At 47.9% G+C, this 20,225-nt stretch overlaps 2 protein-coding genes across 5 annotated transcripts in view; both read right to left on the bottom strand.

Moving 5' to 3' along the window:
• Positions 1 to 2,286: 2,286 nt before the first annotated feature.
• On the bottom strand, positions 2,287 to 17,682 carry ccm2l (CCM2 like scaffold protein). 4 transcript variants are annotated; one of them, XM_076984307.1, is made up of 12 exons: positions 17,478 to 17,682; positions 17,350 to 17,372; positions 15,450 to 15,678; positions 10,380 to 10,547; positions 8,446 to 8,529; positions 8,176 to 8,359; positions 7,043 to 7,650; positions 5,185 to 5,314; positions 4,736 to 4,799; positions 4,163 to 4,322; positions 3,845 to 3,983; positions 2,287 to 2,661 (listed from the first exon to the last, which is right to left on the bottom strand). In XM_076984307.1, the coding sequence occupies exons 3-12, from the start codon at positions 15,642 to 15,644 to the stop codon at positions 2,381 to 2,383; spliced, it is 2,013 nt and encodes a 670-aa protein (XP_076840422.1). In that variant the 5' UTR covers positions 15,645 to 15,678; positions 17,350 to 17,372; positions 17,478 to 17,682; the 3' UTR covers positions 2,287 to 2,380. The 4 variants fall into 4 exon arrangements, with proteins under 4 accessions (XP_076840422.1, XP_076840421.1, XP_076840419.1 ...); XM_076984306.1 differs by having other exon boundaries at positions 16,486 to 17,372; XM_076984304.1 differs by having other exon boundaries at positions 15,450 to 17,372.
• Positions 17,683 to 17,723: 41 nt separating this feature from the next.
• The window catches only part of xkr7b (XK, Kell blood group complex subunit-related family, member 7b), a 56,863-nt gene continuing 54,361 nt past the window's right edge, over positions 17,724 to 20,225 (bottom strand). Inside the window, 1 exon segment of the mRNA XM_076984308.1 lies at positions 17,724 to 19,631. Coding sequence (XP_076840423.1) covers positions 18,664 to 19,631 — 968 coding nt within the window. The 3' untranslated portion in view covers positions 17,724 to 18,663.

The following is a 20,225-nucleotide window of genomic DNA, read 5'->3' on the forward strand; positions in this document are numbered from 1 at the left end:
AGAGAACACTAGCGCAGTAATATTCTGAGGTTTTCCCCCCTAATCAGTTCAAGAGTGTTGTAGCGCGGGGCAGAGCGCACTGCAGTACAGCACCAACACTGGTCCATGCACAAACAATCGCTATCTGGCGTCCTTCCATTACACACCGAAGCTGTACCGAATCCAGAGGTCACTGCAGTACTCCCAAATACCGCGACCCATCAGCACCAGATCAATAACAGATTAATAACAACTCTCTCGTTCGTGAGGAAATGTGCTTCCGCTATGGTCGTATTTATGTTGCTAGAACTAGCTAAGGGCATTGTGACCTGCCTAATGTAATGCCTAATGTTTTTTTTTGTTTGTTTGTTTACCTAACGGTAAAACGATTTCTTTCCCCAGTAGTGTATGTGTTGATAATAGTATTGTTGTTAGGGCGGTACACCAACTGAGATACAGTCCAACGTTAGCTACACTATATTATTGGAAGTATTGGAAGACCAACAAATGATCCTTACAGGAGCTTTTAGCTTTTAAGTCACCCCACTCTAAATCCATAGGCATTAATATGGAGTTATTGCTATTGCAGCTTCAGCTCTTCTGTGAAGGTTTCTACAGGACTTAGGAGTGTGGCTGTGGGAATTCTTGTCCACTCATCCAGCATTTGTGAGGTCAGACACTGACGTTGGACGATAGGGTCTGGTCTTCATTACAGTTCATCCCAAGGCCAGGGGCCAGGGATGTTTTCCCACACCACACTCGCCCCACCGTGTCTTTATGGACCTTGTTCTGTGCACTGGGGCACATTCATGCCGGTTCAGAAAAGGGCCTCCGCCAAACTGTTAGACAAAGTTGGACACAACAATTGTCCAATATGTATCTGTATGCTGAAGCGTTTCTCTTCCTTGGGACAGAGGAGTCAAAGCTCAACACGTTTCCCCAGCTCCAGAGCCCTGTGGCAGTGTTCTTAACACCACTCCATCAGATGCTGGGCATTGTGCTCAGTGATGTAAGACTTGCATGCAGCTGCTCAGCCATGGAGAGCCATTTGAATGGAAAGTGTGCAGTGTTTGTGCTGGAGTTAATGCCAGAGGTGTCGAACTTTGCAGTAATTGAGTCGGCGGTGCGTTTGCGACCTCTGTGTACTATGCACCCCTGCACCAAAGGCTGCTTTTTAATAATACCATGGCTGGGTGCCTGATTTTATACACCTGTGGTAATGGGACTGAACGAATCACCTGAATTCAGTGATTAAGAGGTTTGTCCCAATACTTTTGTCCATATAGGGTATTCTATTCTAGTAAGCAGTAGTAAGGCTATAAAAGGAAAAAGGCCTAGATGTCATTACTAAATTGATTCAGTTTATTACCATATTACATCTTAAAATATGGAGATCCTGAAATAGTAACATTTATTGGTATTATTCAAAATATTAAACTGGAGCAAAGCTTGCATTAGGCTTCAGTTTCTGTGGTTTTATGAAACTCAGAACTGAGATCAAAATATATGCATTTTTCCTTCACTTAAAAATCTCCTTGCTGTTGGCTACAGTGTTGCCATATCAGTGTTTACTCCCCAAAATGGAGATCCACTCAGTATCATGTGACTGAAGAAAAAAAACAAAAACAAAAGTGGCTGGTTGCATAAGTGGTGATTAGCGTCATAGGTGCAGGTGCCCTTAGGTAACTTTAAGGGTTCTCTGTGCAGTACCAGTTGGCAGTCTGTTCCCAGCTCAGACCAGAGGCGGGCAATGGCTTGTGGGAAGGTGACAGTGCCACCAGAGTGGATGACATACGGGACTTTTATCTGCTGTTTCCCCTGGAATTAGGGCCACTGATCAAGCACACAGAACAAGTCAGCCGTGGCCTCTTACACACTAGCATCCAAGCAGCAGAAGTGGCATCCTTCTCCTCCTACTGCTCTCTCTCTCTCTCTCTCTCTCTCTCTCTCTCTCTCTCTCTCTCTCTCTCTCTCTCTCTCTCTCTCTCTCTCTCTGTCACTACTGCCAAGCTGTTGGTGTTATTATTCGCCCAGGCACTCCCCCTCATTATACTGCAGATCTAGTTTGTAATAGAGTCACATGGAAGGCATGACACAGGAACAAGCACAAAAATGATATGCAAATCCACAGATGCAAATTGAATGCAAGACTTACTTACTGACATTAAAGTGCTAAGCACCGGCCACATCAAGAGGCAAAGAGGGAGAATTATTTAGCTTTGTTTTTAAACGGTCATTTTCTGGTCATTTTCTAAGTTCACATGAAGACAGACAAGATAATCTTTTTGCTATTTGCTATTTCTCTGACATTTTCTCTCTCTCTCTCTCTCTCTCTCTCTCTCTCTCTCTCTCTCTCTCTCTCTCTCCTCTCACTCTCTCTCTCTCTTCCTCTCTGCTTCTCTCAGAGGTAGTAGTCCTCCTCCTCGATGTCGCCGTCTCCCTCCTCAAACCCGAGCGCCTCGATGTCGTGCGCGATGTCACTGATTCGACGGTTGAAGTCGTGCGCTCCGCACGGCGCCGATCCGCCGTCGTAGCCGCGCACGGCCGTCGCCGACGTGCTGCTCATGCTGCGTTTGATCCGGCCGAAGCTGTCGGTCAGGATGCCACCCTCGCGGATGCCGATACCCTCCAGAAACGCCTCAAAAGCTCCCACGTCCGGGTCGGGGATAAAGGGCCTCATACCTGCCCACAAACATGCATGGGATCAAAGAGGCAGCTGGTTTTTGGAAGGACTCCTTCTCAACATGGGCCTGCTGCAGTGCATGAAGGACCCGAGTCATTTTTCTCTTTAAAGAAGAAAGAATGAAATAAGCAGGGAGCAATCTGCAAGGCATGTAGAGATTATCACAGATTATTCATCCACAGCAGGGATTGGTCAGAAACAAACCGTGCGAGTACATGTGTACACACGGTCTCCACATCTGTCTCCAGGATTTCTCTAAACAGTAAACATATTGGTGTGTGGGTGTATGTAACGAGGTTGGACTATCATCCATAGGAAGGTGCTCACAAAGTTTGTGAATGGCACGCGTACGGTACAACACTGTCGTTTGGTCTTTTTAGCTGTAGATCTAGAGTTGTGCTGTGTGTCATATGCACAGATGCAGCAGGCCCCGGGCAGCGGGGTGAGGGCTGGTGCGTCTGCTGAGGTCTGGGTTATGGTTTGACGGGGATGGGAGCAGACAGGGGTGGAGGCAGCCGTGTTATATAATCGAGTCACTGTAGCATACACACTCAAGCGTGCCAGTGTATCCTGTTCGCCCTGCGCTAGAAAATGACATGAATTTTCCCAATATGCACCTCTGAGATCTTGTGAGCAGTCATGGAAATCTTTGTTTTGGAAATGTGTTGTTTATACCACTTCAAGGCATTTCAGAATAAAGCAAACATTCTGCTCCATGATCTGCATCATTGCTATTTTCCTCTACGAAAGGTAGTTCTGGAGTAGTAAACAAAACATATCACTGCAGAAAGTACACTGGAATGACATTCTTAGATCTTCATTCCATCTATCCAAGATTCAGACAGGTGCTCATAAATATTCAGCAGCTTGGATGGTATCTAGTCATACTAATAAGATAAAGTTTGAGCCCAATGCTCCCAACCCTAAACATGTTGACAAGCCAGACAGCCCATGAATATTCAAATAGGAGGTGCGACTTCACTGGACTGGGAAAAACGTAAAAATTGAGACAGATTCGACAGAAAGAGGGCAGGGGGGTGGCGGGAAGAATTGTAGATTAAAAGGAAGGAGATTAAAGCAATAGCCCACGGCAAAATGATGGCTCCTGTCTCTGGGTCAGGGGGTAGTGCAGAGGGTGGGGTCGGTGGGAGGTGGAGGTATGTGGAGTGGACGGAGGCTCACCAAGCAGGAGGAATTTGCGCGAGTCTCCGTAGAGTCGGAGCAGGTCTGTGCAGAACTGGTCCAAGGGCGCGCCCACGCGGTACTCCCTGAGCAGCAGAGCGAACTGCTGTATCTCCTGGGGTGAGAGTTTACTCCGCAGCTAGACAGAGCAGGGGACACACGTCACATGTGCGAACATGAGGGGACAGCACTGCGTGAGGGGACCACACTTGGGAAAGGTAGCTCGGACACCACTTTTTAGATGGCTCATTATTGGTTTGAACCTAATAACTGGTACTTAGAAGAAAGTGTTCCTGTTCGTGTGTGTGTGTGTCTCACTGTAATCATATAGTCTTGCATTAGCTGAAGGCTCGCACTGCTGGGTTCCGAGTCACTGTGTATAGACGCCTGACTGCGATGGGAGTCCTGGTAGGAGAGCGATGAGTTGTCGGTGTAGTTCTCGCTGTAGTAGGGTTCAAAGGCGTCCTGAGAACCATCGCTATGGAAAACACACACACACACACACACACACACACACACACACACACACACACACACACACACACACACACACACACACACACACCACATGACTGGAGAAGCATATCAAGGGATCTCAGGCCATGACCTCCAGGGTGCTGTTGTGCTGTGTGAGGATTGCCTCCAAACATAAGCATATTCCCACATGTTTGTCCTCTCCAGTGTAGCATACACACACACACACACACGTACACCCAGACACACATACACAAACACATGCGTGCACGTTCACACACACAATTATACTTCTTTTTAGAATTTATCATTATAGCACATAAACACTTATTTGGTATCTGCTAATAAGATACAAAAAAAACACTTGTATGTGCACACACACACACACACGGACATTAGTGTCCGTCCTACACTCACTATGAGCTGCAGCAGCTGAAGTCTGTGTCATAGCCGTATGTCATATCCGTCAGGCAGCTGTCACCTTGGAAACAGAAGCGAGGTCTGATTAGACAAAGTAGTGCACATTAACCAGTACACAACCATTTGTTTCTTCCCCGTGCTTATGAGCACATAATGCAGTGATAAATAATGGCACCAGCCTTGCAGACCTCATTATATACTGTGATGAGACAGCGTTAAGGAGGTGGGAGGTCTCACTTTAGTGTGACAGAAGACAGCATGGATGGGCAAAGCCATTAAAACAGCAAAAACGTCAGTTGACTTCACATGCACCACGTCCACACGACAACAGGGTCCTGGAGACAGCATGTCCCTTCCGTCCCAGGGACGGCAGTCGTGTGTGGTTTTGAGGTGATGTGTGTCCAGAGTTTGTCTATTCGTGATTGGCTGTTGTGCTTGACACTCACTTCTCTGGAGCCAGTAGCGGTCAGGCATGGCGTAGTGATATCCTGCCCTGTCCACACACTCGATGGTCTGATGGCCATAGATGATTTGAAACATCTGACATATGAGGGCGCAGTACTCCTCTGCAGCGTCCTGTCCGTGCCAGCGTGTTCGTGGACAGAAAGGAACAATAATAATGTCAGAAAATCTAAACCTGAACCAACACAGATACACACAAACATCAACACATAGGGTATAGAAATGCACCAACCTAACCATTTCATATCTCTCTCTCTCTCTCTCTCTCTCTCTCTCTCTCTCTCTCACGTGAGAGGCTGCGTGAGAGGATGCGTGAGAGGACGCGTGAGAGGACGCGTGAGAGGACGCGTGAGAGGATGCGTGAGAGGCTGCGTGAGAGGCTGCGTGAGAGGCTGCGTGAGAGGATGCGTGAGAGGCTGCGTGAGAGGACGCGTGAGAGGATGCGTGAGAGGCTGCGTGAGAGGATGCGTGAGAGGCTGCGTGAGAGGATGCGTGAGAGGATGCGTGAGAGGCTGCGTGAGAGGCTGCGTGAGAGGATGCGTGAGAGGATGCGTGAGAGGCTACGTGAGAGGCTACGTGAGAGGATGCTGCACGGTTTCCTCTCCGTTTGCTCTAGCCTCTCCATTCTCAGGCTGTACAGCTAAAGTCACAGTACAGTGATCCCACCTCCATCACAGTGAATACATTCCAGATCACCACGTGAAGTGGGAAAATTCATTAAGTCGAATTCATATAATTATTTGACTATTTTTATATAAGCCCTTATAAAAGCTAACCAGACTCATAAACATTTCCCATACAGTAAAACCGCATAAAACATTTATATTATCCAACAATAGTGCCCCATGTACAGTATGTACAGTAAAAGAAAAAGAAAACATTGTTTCCAGAAATCCAAGATGCAGCGAAAATTCCATGATAAATATTTAGATCCAACAAAAAAATCCATGATGGAGTGAAGCTACGAAGAAGGAAGCGTGATACAGTGAGAGATCACTGGACTACAATGTTTTATTACTGGATCACTGGACTACAATGTTTTATTACTGGATCACTGGACTATAATGTTTTATTACTGGATCACTGGACTACAATGTTTTATTACTGGATCACTGGACTACAATGTTTTATTACTGGATCACTGGACTATAATGTTTTATTACTGGATCACTGGACTACAATGTTTTATTACAGGATCACTGGACTACAATGTTTTATTACTGGATCACTGGACTACAATGTTTTATTACTGGATCACTGGACTACAATGTTTTATTACAGGATTACTGGACTATAGTGTTTTATTACTGGATCACTGGACTACAATGTTTTATTACAGGATCACTGGACTACAATGTTTTATTACAGGATCACTGGACTACAATGTTTTATTACAGGATCACTGGACTACAATGTTTTATTACAGGATCACTGGACTACAATGTTTTATTACAGGATCACTGGACTACAATTTTTTATTACAGGATCACTGGACTACAATGTTTTATTACTGGATCACTGGACTACAATGTTTTATTACTGGATCCTGGACTATAATGTTTTATTACTGGATCACTGGACTTTCTGTTTTGCTCTCCATGTTCCCTGGCTGACTGGGATTGATTTGAGAAACAGTGAAATCACTGCTACTTAGGAGTGCATGGAAGACTATTTGTCTGTTTAACCAACCAATCATCTACGAGTCTTCTCTCTGTACTGCCATCCATCCCTCCATCCAAGGATCCATCCCATCCCACCCATCGCCATCACCATCTGTTCTCCAGTCTGTTTATCCATCAGTGCATGAATCACAATGACTCTGCTCCACCTTCAGCCTCTCACCCTGTTCTCCACAGCCAGCACGACCAGGTTGCAGTAAGCGTCAGGGCATGGCGTGGGCTCCAGGGGGTTGTGGTTCCTCCTCTCCCAGCTGCCGTAAGTCTTGCCCCTCTCCCAGCTCCCCATGCAGGCCTGCCTGCGCTCCCAGCTGCCACCCTGCCCCTGCTTCCTCTCCCAGCTGCCCCCTGCTTTCCCGCCAGGACCGTGCCTCTTCTCCCAGCTGCCACCCACTACCCCTCCCCCTCCACCCCCCGCAGGGCCACGCCGCTCCCAGCTGCCCCCTACAGGCCTCTTCTCCCAGCTGCCCCCGCACGGCTTCCGGGTCTGGCGGCGTTCCCAGCTGCCCCCAACCTGCCTCCGTTCCAAACTGCCCCCTCCGCTGCTGCTGCCACCCCCGGCCCCTCCCCCGGCAGACCCCACCCCGCCTGCGCTCTGCTTAGACTCATGGCGCGTGGACGGCCTCCAGTCCACGCCGCATATAGTGTGTCGTCGCTCCATGGTGCCCCCTGCAGGCCGAGGGTCGGCGTTGCTCATGGTCTGGCGGCGACCCTCGAGGCCTGTAGGCCGTTTCTCTTGACTTTCGTTTGCTAGGATGGTGTCCACGTTAAGACCTGGGACATATATGAATAAAACATCAGACAATAGCTGAATAAGGGAGTATTGTCCACTCATAAATAATCAAAACAATGTAACATTGAAAAGTGCTGAAGAATGTAGACCAGGTAGAACATTCAATTCAGCTGCCCCTCCACTCAAAAGATGAGCTCTGAGTGACAAAACTTAAGGATTAACATTTTTTACTTTTATTAGGAACATAGTATGTTTCATTTTATTAGCTTTAAAAAAATCTCATTAAATTTTATTATGTTTAAAAGTTATGTATTAGCCTGTATATGTATTATTGAAAGTTATATAAAAAGGTATATTAAAAATATTCACAGTACATTTCTAAAATTTGGTGGGTTCATGTCCCCAGTGTCCCCAATGTAAATCACACCTATGTCACTGCTCTGAAGACTTGGATTAACCGTTGTCTTGAACTGCACTGCCAATTTAAATTCTTTGTACTCTAGTCATGGTCTTAATATGGGCCTCTAACGCCCAAACCCAGCTTGAAGACGGGCGCCTCCGTTCACCTGTTTTGAGCACCAGCAGGTGCAGTGCGTCGTCCCGCAGGTAGGAGGCAGCGGCGATCTCGTGCGTGGGGACGCGCAGCAGCAGCTTCTCGTTGTCCCTCCAGGTGAGCAGCAGGCAGCGGGCCGACAGGCTCAGGATGCAGTCCTGCTCCACGCTCGTCTGCAGCGGCAGGACCTTCAGCCTCTGCAAGCGCCAGGAAACGGGGCGTTTACGGGGCCGGCCGCTCGCCCCGGATTGGATGCGGAGCGGTGGGGTGGGAGGGCACTCACCCTGGCCATGTCCAGGAGCTGTAGCAGTTCATCGCGGCTGGAGGGGTTTAGCAAGCACGACACCCATGTCAGGTGACCTAGGAACTGTAAAGAGGTGGGGAATACACAAAGATAATACTGAAACAGGAAGTGGTGACCCTCTGGCCTCTTGCAGCTAGGTAGGACCCTCTGGCCTCATCTAACCCTAAAGCTGACACGCTGCCCTTCCTCAGTGGACTCTAAATGTGGAAGCATTAGCAATGTGAACGACAAAACTTAAGTGTGAGGCTGGTGGCACGGGTGTGACCGTGATGACACGGGCGTGAGCGTGATGACACGGGCGTGACGGTGATGACACGGGCGTGAGCGTAGTGACACGGGTGTGACGGTGATGACGCGGGCGTGAGCGTGATGACGCGGGCGTGAGCGTGGTGACACGGGCGTGAGCGTGGTGACACGGGAGTGAGCGTGGTGACACGGGAGTGAGCGTGGTGACACGGGAGTGAGCCAGAGGTGGGGACTCGAGTCACATGACTTGGACTCGAGTCAGACTCGAGTCATTAATATTAAGACTTTTGACTTGACTTGAAAAAATATTCAGAGACTTAGACTTGACTTGGACTTTTACATCAATAACTTGGGACTTGAATTGGACTTGAACCTGTTTACTTGCAAAGACTTGATTTTTTTTTTACCCCAAATCTAAATTTTAAAACGTATATTAATATTTATAAAGTGCGCCCCATTAATTTCATTTCCGTCCTTCTGACGCAGACCGGTGTTACACCAGATTCTGTGACCGTCGAGTTTTGTGACCACAGGGGGCGCTATTTCAGTTTCTGTTCAGAGGCACAAACGCTTTACGAATTCTACGTAAACTACGCTGATGCACCTTCTTTACTCGTTTTGTTGGTGTCCACGAGCCAAAATATGACAGATGTTTATATTTACATTTTATCGTCTCTTAATTACATAAATGTACTTAAACAAGATTTACCATCCCCTCACCATTGCAGCCAACAAAGAAATCATGAATGGGATGTACAGGTGAGCCTTTTTAACTGGGGTCACCAATTCTGACGGCAGCCATCAGAATATGTGACCCCACTGAATCTCCAGGTAACAATAGTAGCCTACACCGTGACCCCACAATAACAGAAAACAATGAAAAAATAACCCTAACCTTTTATTAGTCTATATTTAAACATTTTATCCAAATGTTTAGAATAACCATTCGTAATGACAGCATCTTGCTTATGATGAAGCTTGCTATTTTCGTGTAAAATGATGTAACGAAACATTCTTGTTTAAGTACATTTATGTAATTAAGAGAAGATAAAATGTAAATGATCTGTCATCTTTTGGCTGGCGGACACCAACAAAACGAGTAAAGAAACGCATCAGCGTAGCATTCGTAAAGCGTGCCTGTAAAAAAAAAAAAAGACTCGAAAGGACTTGAAATTCCAAGTTTCAGACTTGGGACTTGACTTGACGGTTGCCTGTCTTGACTCGAGACTTGACTTGAGTTGACTGTCTTTGCTTGAGACTTGACTCGGGACTTGAGGATAAAGACTTGGACTTACTTGAGACTTGCAAAACACTGACTTGGTCCCACCTCTGGAGTGAGCGTGATGACACGGGCGTGAGCGTGGTGACACGAGAGTGACCGTGGTGACACGGGAGTGAGCGTGATGACACGGGCGTGAGCGTGATGACACGGGCGTGAGCGTGATGACACGGGCGTGAGCGTGATGACACGGGCGTGAGCGTGATGACACAGGCGTGTGCGTGATGACGCGGGCGTGTGCGTGATGACGCGGGCGTGAGCGTGATGACACGGGCGTGAGCGTGATGACACGGGCGTGAGCGTGATGACACGGGCGTGAGCGTGATGACACGGGCGTGAGCGTGATGACACGGGCGTGAGCGTGATGACTCGGGCGTGAGCCACTCACCTTGACCTCCTTCTCCACATAGTCGAAGATGAGGCGCTCTGGGTGGATGAGAAAGTCGGGCGGGTAGAGGGGCACGGTGTGGAGGGGGCGCCGGCGTGCACCTGCCCTCTCTGCTTGGCGCCGGGACGACTTTGGGAACACCAGGCGCTTGATAGGTGAGACGAACCCCTCCAGGAGGAGACACGGAGACATGGTCATGTGGGGAAAGGGAGCGAAGACAGGACAGGCCAGCAGTCAAGTCCAGCTGAAGATGAAGGATTCACCCAATCGGCAGTATTTGCACATATATATATATATATATATATATATATATATATATATATATATACACACAGTATGTCCAGTATATACATATATCCATGCAGTGTGCACAGTAGTCTAACAGAGACATGAAGAATAAATATATTTTGTATATCTCAGTATAATTTATATTAGAACAGTAGAAGTGCATTTGACAAAATTGACACATACAGACAAAACATTTAGCTTGTTACACACACACACACACAACAAAGCACTTTGTATAGGGGCCCCAAATAACATCTGAAAGCATTCAAGCTTTTCTTTTAAATGTTCTGATTGTGATAGTGAAGCATGTCTCCTATGAAACCTGAAATTACACCACAGCTGAAGCCCTGAGTGAAGACATCCATTTTGTGCCACATCATACATCATACCAAATGAGAGAAAACCCAATTAGCCACGTGACCTGCCAGTGATTGTGATCTGCTAGGCTGCTTTAGCTTTAGTTCAACAGCTGCTCTTGTGCAGGTTCACCCAACACTAAACATGAATGAAGTGCCTGCAGCTCCTGCAGAGACATCATCAGAGAGACAGCTGTGAGAGTGGAGAGACAGCTCCTACAGAGCCATCATCAGAGAGACAGCAGTGAGAGTGGAGAGACAGCTCGTGCAGAGACATCATCAGAGAGACAGCAGTGAGAGTGGAGAGACAGCTCCTACAGAGACATCATCAGAGAGACAGCAGAGAGAGTGGAGAGACAGCTCGTGCAGAGACATCATCAGAGAGACAGCTGTGAGAGTGGAGAGACAGCTCGTGCAGAGACATCATCAGTGAGACAGCTGTGAGAGTGGAGAGACAGCTCCTACAGAGACATCATCAGAGAGACAGCAGAGAGAGTGGAGAGACAGCTCGTGCAGAGACATCATCAGAGAGACAGCTGTGAGAGTGGAGAGACAGCTCGTGCAGAGACATCATCAGTGAGACAGCTGTGAGAGTGGAGAGACAGCTCGTGCAGAGACATCATCAGAGAGACAGCAGAGAGAGTGGAGAGACAGCTCGTGCAGAGACATCATCAGAGAGACAGCTGTGAGAGTGGAGAGACAGCTCGTGCAGAGACATCATCAGTGAGACAGCTGTGAGAGTGGAGAGACAGCTCGTGCAGAGACATCATCAGAGAGACAGCAGTGAGAGTGGAGAGACAGCTCCTACAGAGACATCATCAGAGAGACAGCAGTGAGAGTGGAGAGACAGCTCGTGCAGAGACATCATCAGAGAGACAGCTGTGAGAGTGGAGAGACAGCTCCTACAGAGACATCATCAGAGAGACAGCAGTGAGAGTGGAGAGACAGCTCGTGCAGAGACATCATCAGAGAGACAGCTGTGAGACTGGAGACAGCTCCTACAGAGACATCATCAGAGACACAGCTGTGAGAGTGGAGAGACAGCTCGTGCAGAGACATCATCAGAGAGACAGCAGTGAGAGTGGAGAGACAGCTCCTACAGAGACATCATCAGAGAGACAGCAGTGAGAGTGGAGAGACACCTCGTGCAGAGACATCATCAGAGAGACAGCTGTGAGAGTGGAGAGACAGCTCCTACAGAGACATCATCAGAGAGACAGCTGTGAGAGTGGAGAGACAGCTCCTACAGAGACATCATCAGAGACACAGCTGTGAGAGTGGAGAGACAGCTCCTGCAGAGACATCATCAGAGAGACAGCAGTGAGAGTGGAGAGACAGCTCCTACAGAGACATCATCAGAGACACAGCTGTGAGAGTGGAGAGACAGCTCCTACAGAGACATCATCAGAGACACAGCTGTGAGAGTGGAGAGACAGCTCCTACAGAGACATCATCAGAGACACAGCTGTGAGAGTGGAGAGACAGCTCATGCAGAGACATCATCAGAGAGACAGCTGTGAGAGTGGAGAGACAGCTCCTGCAGAGACATCATCAGTGAGACAGCTGTGAGAGTGGAGAGACAGCTCCTACAGAGACATCATCAGAGACACAGCTGTGAGAGTGGAGAGACAGCTCCTACAGAGACATCATCAGTGAGACAGCTGTGAGAGTGGAGAGACAGCTCATGCAGAGACATCATCAGAGAGACAGCTGTGAGAGTGGAGAGACAGCTCCTGCAGAGACATCATCAGAGAGACAGATGGGAGAGTGGAGAGACAGCTCCTACAGAGACATCATCAGAGACACAGCTGTGAGAGTGGAGAGACAGCTCCTACAGAGACATCATCAGAGACACAGCTGTGAGAGTGGAGAGACAGCTCCTGCAGAGACATCATCAGAGACACAGCTGTGAGAGTGGAGAGACAGCTCATGCAGAGACATCATCAGAGAGACAGCTGTGAGAGTGGAGAGACAGCTCATGCAGAGACATCATCAGAGAGACAGCTGTGAGAGTGGAGAGGCAGCTCCTACAGAGACATCATCAGAGACACAGCTCCTACAGAGACATCATCAGAGACACAGCTGTGAGAGTGGAGAGACAGCTCCTACAGAGACATCATCAGAGACACAGCTGTGAGAGTGGAGAGACAGCTCCTACAGAGACATCATCAGAGACACAGCTGTGAGAGTGGAGAGACAGCTCATGCAGAGACATCATCAGAGAGACAGCTGTGAGAGTGGAGAGACAGCTCCTGCAGAGACATCATCAGTGAGACAGCTGTGAGAGTGGAGAGACAGCTCCTACAGAGACATCATCAGAGACACAGCTGTGAGAGTGGAGAGACAGCTCCTACAGAGACATCATCAGTGAGACAGCTGTGAGAGTGGAGAGACAGCTCATGCAGAGACATCATCAGAGAGACAGCTGTGAGAGTGGAGAGACAGCTCCTGCAGAGACATCATCAGTGAGACAGCTGTGAGAGTGGAGAGACAGCTCCTACAGAGACATCATCAGAGACACAGCTGTGAGAGTGGAGAGACAGCTCCTACAGAGACATCATCAGTGAGACAGCTGTGAGAGTGGAGAGACAGCTCATGCAGAGACATCATCAGAGAGACAGCTGTGAGAGTGGAGAGACAGCTCCTGCAGAGACATCATCAGAGAGACAGCAGTGAGAGTGGAGAGACAGCTCATGCAGAGACATCATCAGACAGACAGCTGTGAGACTGGAGACAGCTCCTACAGAGACATCATCAGAGACACAGCTGTGAGAGTGGAGAGACAGCTCCTACAGAGACATCATCAGTGAGACAGCTGTGAGAGTGGAGAGACAGCTCATGCAGAGACATCATCAGAGAGACAGCTGTGAGAGTGGAGAGACAGCTCCTGCAGAGACATCATCAGAGAGACAGCAGTGAGAGTGGAGAGACAGCTCATGCAGAGACATCATCAGACAGACAGCTGTGAGACTGGAGACAGCTCCTACAGAGACATCATCAGAGACACAGCTGTGAGACTGGAAACAGCTCCTGCAGAGACATCATCAGAGAGACAGCTGTGAGAGTGGAGAGACAGCTCGTGCAGAGTTACAGCCATGACACAGGCCCCATTAGCAACCTGCTGATTTACATGTGTGTAATCTAGTGATTTGACATGTGCTTGGGGATTTGTGTTATGGAGATATGGAGATACAGGCAGGGGGAGAGATAAACAGAGAGAGACAGATAACTTGTAAAACCACATTACAGTTCCTTCAGAGATGACTGATAGCAAATGTGTCCTATAAGTCAACCTGACTTTTACAGTCATTTTACAGTGTAAGTGATCTGTGTCTCTGTGCTTTTGTGTCAATCACTCAACCCTGTGTGTATAGATGTAGATTTTGGTGTGTGCACCGAGAGACGAACAAAGAAAATAAATAGAGTACAGCAGAGCAGAACTAACAGAACAGAACAAAACTGAACAAACCAACCCAACAGACCAAAACAACAGAACAGCAGAAAAAAACTAAAACAAAACAACAAAACAGTGAAATGAAACAAAATCACTCCATTTGCACATTTGTTTAAAACATTTGATTCAGCTCTGCCATTCTGTAATAAGAAAATGAAGGAAGAAGGTATTTACATCTGAAATGAGAGTGTTATAGGAGGCTCACGTTGGGCTAGCTCTGCCAGAGTCCTTCTGTCAGCTACTCAGACAGCGCTAACAGAATACATGAAGAGTTTTAGCCCTGCGCCCATCCTGCTTTGATCAACCCCAAACAATACACACTCCTCAGTGATATTCACAGGGCAGGAATATGAGTGAGGTGTGTTCCCGTGTGTGTGTGTGTGTGTGTGTGTGTGTGTGTGTGTGTGTGTGTGTGTGTGTGTGTGTGTGTGTGTGTGTGTGTGTGTGTGTGTGTGTGTGTGTGTGTGTGTGTGTGTAAGTATGCAACAGTCCTGTTTTGTCCAAACCCCTAACCCTAACCCCCAAAAACCCATCCACAAAGACAAGAGAGAAAACAGAAACATATACCCAAAAGAGACAAAATCCACACGGCTGGGGAAACAGAAACAGATTTCTGTCTGAATGTGGAGTAGCTGGTAAGAGCTTCAAACTAAATGCCAAGCGTGTTCAAACTGATAACAACTGCTTATTAGTGTGTAGCTGTGAAGTCAGGTGAACGACTAACATAAACAACAACACAAACCAAAACACACACACTGCTGATGCTAAAGAGGAAACACACATATATCATGTCATAGAGCCAAACAGGCAGACGAACACATAGATGCATTAACGCATACACCCATACATCGGTATAAACACATCACCCTGGGACAAAAGAGAGGCATAGAAACCTAAAATGCTGATATCTTAATCGTGGGTGACCTAAGCTGTTAAAACACACCTAGAATCAAAGACCTCAAGAGATCTTACCTTCTTCAGTTTCTTGGGTTCATAGTCCATATCAGCTGCCGGCATGTGTATGTTTGTATCTGGATGTGTGTGTGTGTGTGTGTGTGTGTGTGGGCAGGGCTGGCCTGATCTCTCAGCCCCCTGGAGCCAGGCAGGACACCACAACCAGCCAGGAAACAAGCTTCCTGTTAGAAAGGAAACTCCACCAGAGTCCATTCTAAACCGTCCACCAGCCCCTCCAGAGCGAGCCCTCCAGTGTACGCACGCACGCACACACACACACACACACACACACACACACACACACACACAAACACATACCGATAGTTTTAAATTAGCCCAGGACTAGGCTTGATCTGTTCCAAGGACACTGGTCCAAAATGGCGCTCCCACACATTTGAACTACACAGTTATTCTAATAAGTAAAAACAAATTCCACAAATTATTATGCCCTGTAAGGCTTAAAAATATAACATCTGCCATGTCTGACATTTTCTTTTTGTCATTTTTGTAATTTTCAGGTTAGCCTCAAGGCTGTCCCTGTAATATGAGTTTTATTGTTTAAGATCAAAATATGTTTAATGGTTAACAGATGTTTTAATTAAAACCCAAACATGTCAAGTATGAGAATTACAATTAACCATCACACAGGTTAATTTGACTTGAGGGGAACTCTTCTACGCTGCACTTCTCGTTATGTCCACGCGGGGGCAGTATGTGATCGGCTCGGCAGTGTGGAGAGGCGTGGCACCTCTGAGCAGAGGGACTCTGCGGGAGGCATAAAAGGCTCACGGCACCTGCAGGGAAGCTCTGAATAACTACGCGCTGCCGTCACGTCCACACTGTACGTTTCTCACAGGCTCTCCGTCTTAAACATGATGGGAAGGATGTGATCTAATGCGTTGCGTGTACACGGGCACAGTACGTTACCCAGCACTGATGTAAAACCACACCTTTTGTACCGCTGATAGCGGAATAAAAAAATACCTGCATTTAATACAATCCATCATGTTCTCATAGGGCGTAGATGATCTGAGCACTGAAGCCGTTACGTTACCTTTACTCTTAAAGTGGAGGATTTCAATTCCCTGCTGCTCACGAGACGCAGACTTTCTCCCCTCCACTGAGACACCAGCTCAAAAGGGGCTTGATAATGACCTGTCGACTCCATCCATTTATGTGGTGCTTTTAGGAAACGTTTGATCAGACTCCTGAACTTGCAACCGCACCGGGACGGGCAAGAGCGGATTGAGTCCTACGCGTGCACGTGTAAATTGTACGCCAACACGTTAGGGAGAGTGTCTATGTGAACGTGCATGTTCACGTGCAAAGCGTGATTCCGTAGACCGTACAAGCTAATTGCACTGCTCATCCTGGGATTTGCAGCGAGATCCAGTCGCGCGCGCGCGCGCGCTCGTGCGTGTGTCGCCGCAGAGGGTGCTGTTGACCCGGGGGCGTGCAGTAAAAGGGCTAGTGGAGTGGAGCTAAGGAGGGGTCAGCTATCGAAAGCTCTTCAGCGTGGATCCAGTGCAGCTCAACTTAACCCGCCCGTAGTTACCACGGCAACCCGCCAAAAGATGGCACGTGCGTCTTTGAGTGGCCGCGTGCGTCTGTGCAGCGCTCAGCTCTCCAGCAGGGAAGCGCGAGCCACGTAATTACCCTCGCCGGCTGCACGTTCCGTCTTCGTATTCAGCTTCTGAGGTACAACATGCCAGTCAACAATGTCGCCGAAGCAGTCCGCAACGCTATTGATTATTTCCCAATTTTAGCAATGCGAAGAAAATAAAAGTTATAAGAGGAGATGGCTGAGGTTAATAGTAAATGATGTGTTCTCTAGACGCCCTGTTTCTGGTTTATTTCAGTGGTTATTCCCCACTGAAGTGGTACAGTAAATGACGCGCGTAAGTTTGACATGTCTTACCTCAAAACCAGAGATGTACAAACCTAGCAATAAACGAAAAAAGATATCTGAAATAAGACAAGTATTTTAAAAATCCTTGTTCAAAGTCCTCGCTACTGCTAAACTACATAGAATTTCCTTAGTCTTACCTCTGCGATACCAAAACGGCCAATAAAATTTGTACAGAGAAATATGCTTTATATCAAGTGAATACATCTATGGCCATGCAGAGCCGCCACTACAGTGTGATCTGCTAGACCCACTCTAGATAAGTCACTTTAGAGCACCTGCGTCTTACGCTGAGGTACGTCGAGCTTCTCATGTCAGCCCAGACCAAACGTCGGCCAGATCACAAAGGCAAACGCCAACAGCAAATTTCTACCTGCTTTATCGCACAAAATAACCTTTTCATTAAAAAAAAAGAAAGACCCAAACAATGCAGTCCGTTTTTCTTTTTTCTTATTTCCCCAAGGCTGCAGGCTCAGCCATTTTTACTACAATTTTTCCCCAACTACATTTTGATCATACCTTGAGATTTTTTTCTTCATATATACTTTTCTGTTTCTTATCTTTACAGATAAACAATGCAATATGATCAAAAACCATCTCAACACACATACATTCCAAGAAAAAGAAAATAAATAAAGGACAGTCATACTAACACACTGGCACCATTCCAATATTCTGTATACATATAAAAAGTCTTATATGTATGCATTGATATACCAGACGAAGAATCATATCATGGCCACAGAGTAATAAAAATAAAGATAGTAAATCAATAAATAAATTACCTGTTGAAGGAAAATGGATTATTCAACTGGCTACTCTCACCATTCACATAAGCAAGGTAATACACAACTGGCACTGTTTCCAACTCACTAGAACAATAATTATTTAGACCAGAACAGCTTTCAAGACAGTCCTGGGCTAAGCTGATTGGTTCATCTAGAATTTAACACGTAGAAGTCTTCATCATCATCATCATCATCATCATCATCATTACCATGTGCTGGCATTTTTTGAGATCAGTTTTGGCATTGCAGTACAATCCATCAGATGTATTTCCCTTTAGATGTCAATCCTTTAACACTTGACCTTTAAACTCTAACCTCAATCATGTTCCTCGTGTGCCATCTCTGAGAACAGGAGATCGTTGCCAAGCAACGGCAATGTCCCGTGCCCCATGCATGCACGGGCGCAACGTTGTAGCACCAGCCGTGATCTTGGACACTGTCTTCCTGTAATGTTCACCTTCCTGCTCCCAGATGCACCAGTGTGCAGTGACTCAGAGCTACAGGCGACCCCACCTAGTGGTGGGAGGGTGGGACTGCCCTATACACTAGTTTCATACTCCATCACCTCCCTGGGGCTGCTGAGGTTACGGTACTGGATGCGTGGCGTTGCCGGTGATGTATTCTCCAGCAGCAAGATGGTCTTCCGCAGCCGACGGTCAATGAAGTGCGCGTCCCAGGCTGGGTAGTTTTTCCTGGGCAGGTCAATGCGGATCACGGGGCCCTCGAGCCTGGGTGTGCGGGGGGAATGTGCGGGGGGCACTACAGGGGGCCTCACCTGAAAGACAGGCAGGCAACTGTCCCTGTCGCCGGCTCCGGGCTCCCGCTCCCCACCCGTAGTTCTCTGCAGGGTCCTCGGGGGGCTGGTGATCACGTCCGGCGGGGGCAGGGGCGTGTCTAGATCCCCCATGCCCACAGCTCCCATCCCATCCTCCACACAGCTCCACGGGCTGCCCAGGACAGGTCCGTCTGGGTGGAGCAGGCAGTAGTAGACGAACATGAAGAAGGTGCCCAGGGCGTAGCTGCACACCACCACGCACACGATGACCAGGGCGTGGAAGTCCGAAGTGTGAGGCGCCCGGTAGGTGTACCAAGCCGCGGTGAGCGCTGCGTTCTCCACCAGGCTCACGCAGTGGTACACGGCCAGGCGGTACCGTCCCGGCCCCTCCCTCACGTTGAACCAGCAGAAGATGTAGATGATGCCCACCACCATGTTGTATATGATCTCCTCCCACTTGGACATGCAGAAGTCCGTCTCGCCCTGGATGACCCAGAAGGTCATGGCGCACCAGTGCGCCACCACGAAGATGCCGAAGTAGAGCTGGAAGACGGAGGCGAAGAGGGCAAAGGCCACGGTGCGCGCGCCAATGGTGAACAGGTGCCAGAGCACCTGCGCGACCACCGCCTTATAGCACATGGGCAGCTTGTCGTCGCGTGAGTCGCGGAGGACCTTCTGGTACGAGGCGATCATCCAGGCCAGGGAGACCAGAGATGCTGAGGCTGACAGACCTGCGTGCGCATGAGAGAGAGAGAGAGAGAGAGAGAGAGAGAGAGAGAGAGAGAGAGAGAGAGGATGAGAGTCTCAGTGGGTGGGATTTGTCAGTCACCAGTCCCTGGAGCACGTGGGCATTAAGGTCAGTGTGGGAGTTGCATAGCCACTGGGGGGGTTGATTTGGATATGTGTTTGTGTGTGTGTGTGTGTGTGTGTGTGTATACATTTGAATGTGTTAATGCAGTGGTCAGCTTAGAAAGGTTTTGAAGCATGCATGTATGAGCAATGTATGAGTGTGTAGAGTATGAGAGTATTAATGTATGAGTATGGAGTATATAAGTGGAGTGTATGAGTGAGTATATGAGTGTGTTAGTATGAGTGAATGAAAGTGCCAGTGTATGAGTATGAGAGTAAGATTGTGTAGTGAATGAGTGTATTAGTGTGCAGTGTATGAGTGTGTGAGTGTATGAATGTATGAGTGCATGTGTGTATGTTTATGGAGTATGAATCTATGAGTGTGGAGTGTATGAGTGTATTAGTATGAGTGTATGAAAGTGTGAGTGTGTAAGTGTGTGCGTGCTTGAGTGTATGATTGTATAAGTGTGTGAGTG

This window comes from Brachyhypopomus gauderio, chromosome 21, assembly GCF_052324685.1.
Source record: "Brachyhypopomus gauderio isolate BG-103 chromosome 21, BGAUD_0.2, whole genome shotgun sequence".
In the NCBI taxonomy this organism is placed as follows: Eukaryota; Metazoa; Chordata; class Actinopteri; order Gymnotiformes; family Hypopomidae; genus Brachyhypopomus; species Brachyhypopomus gauderio.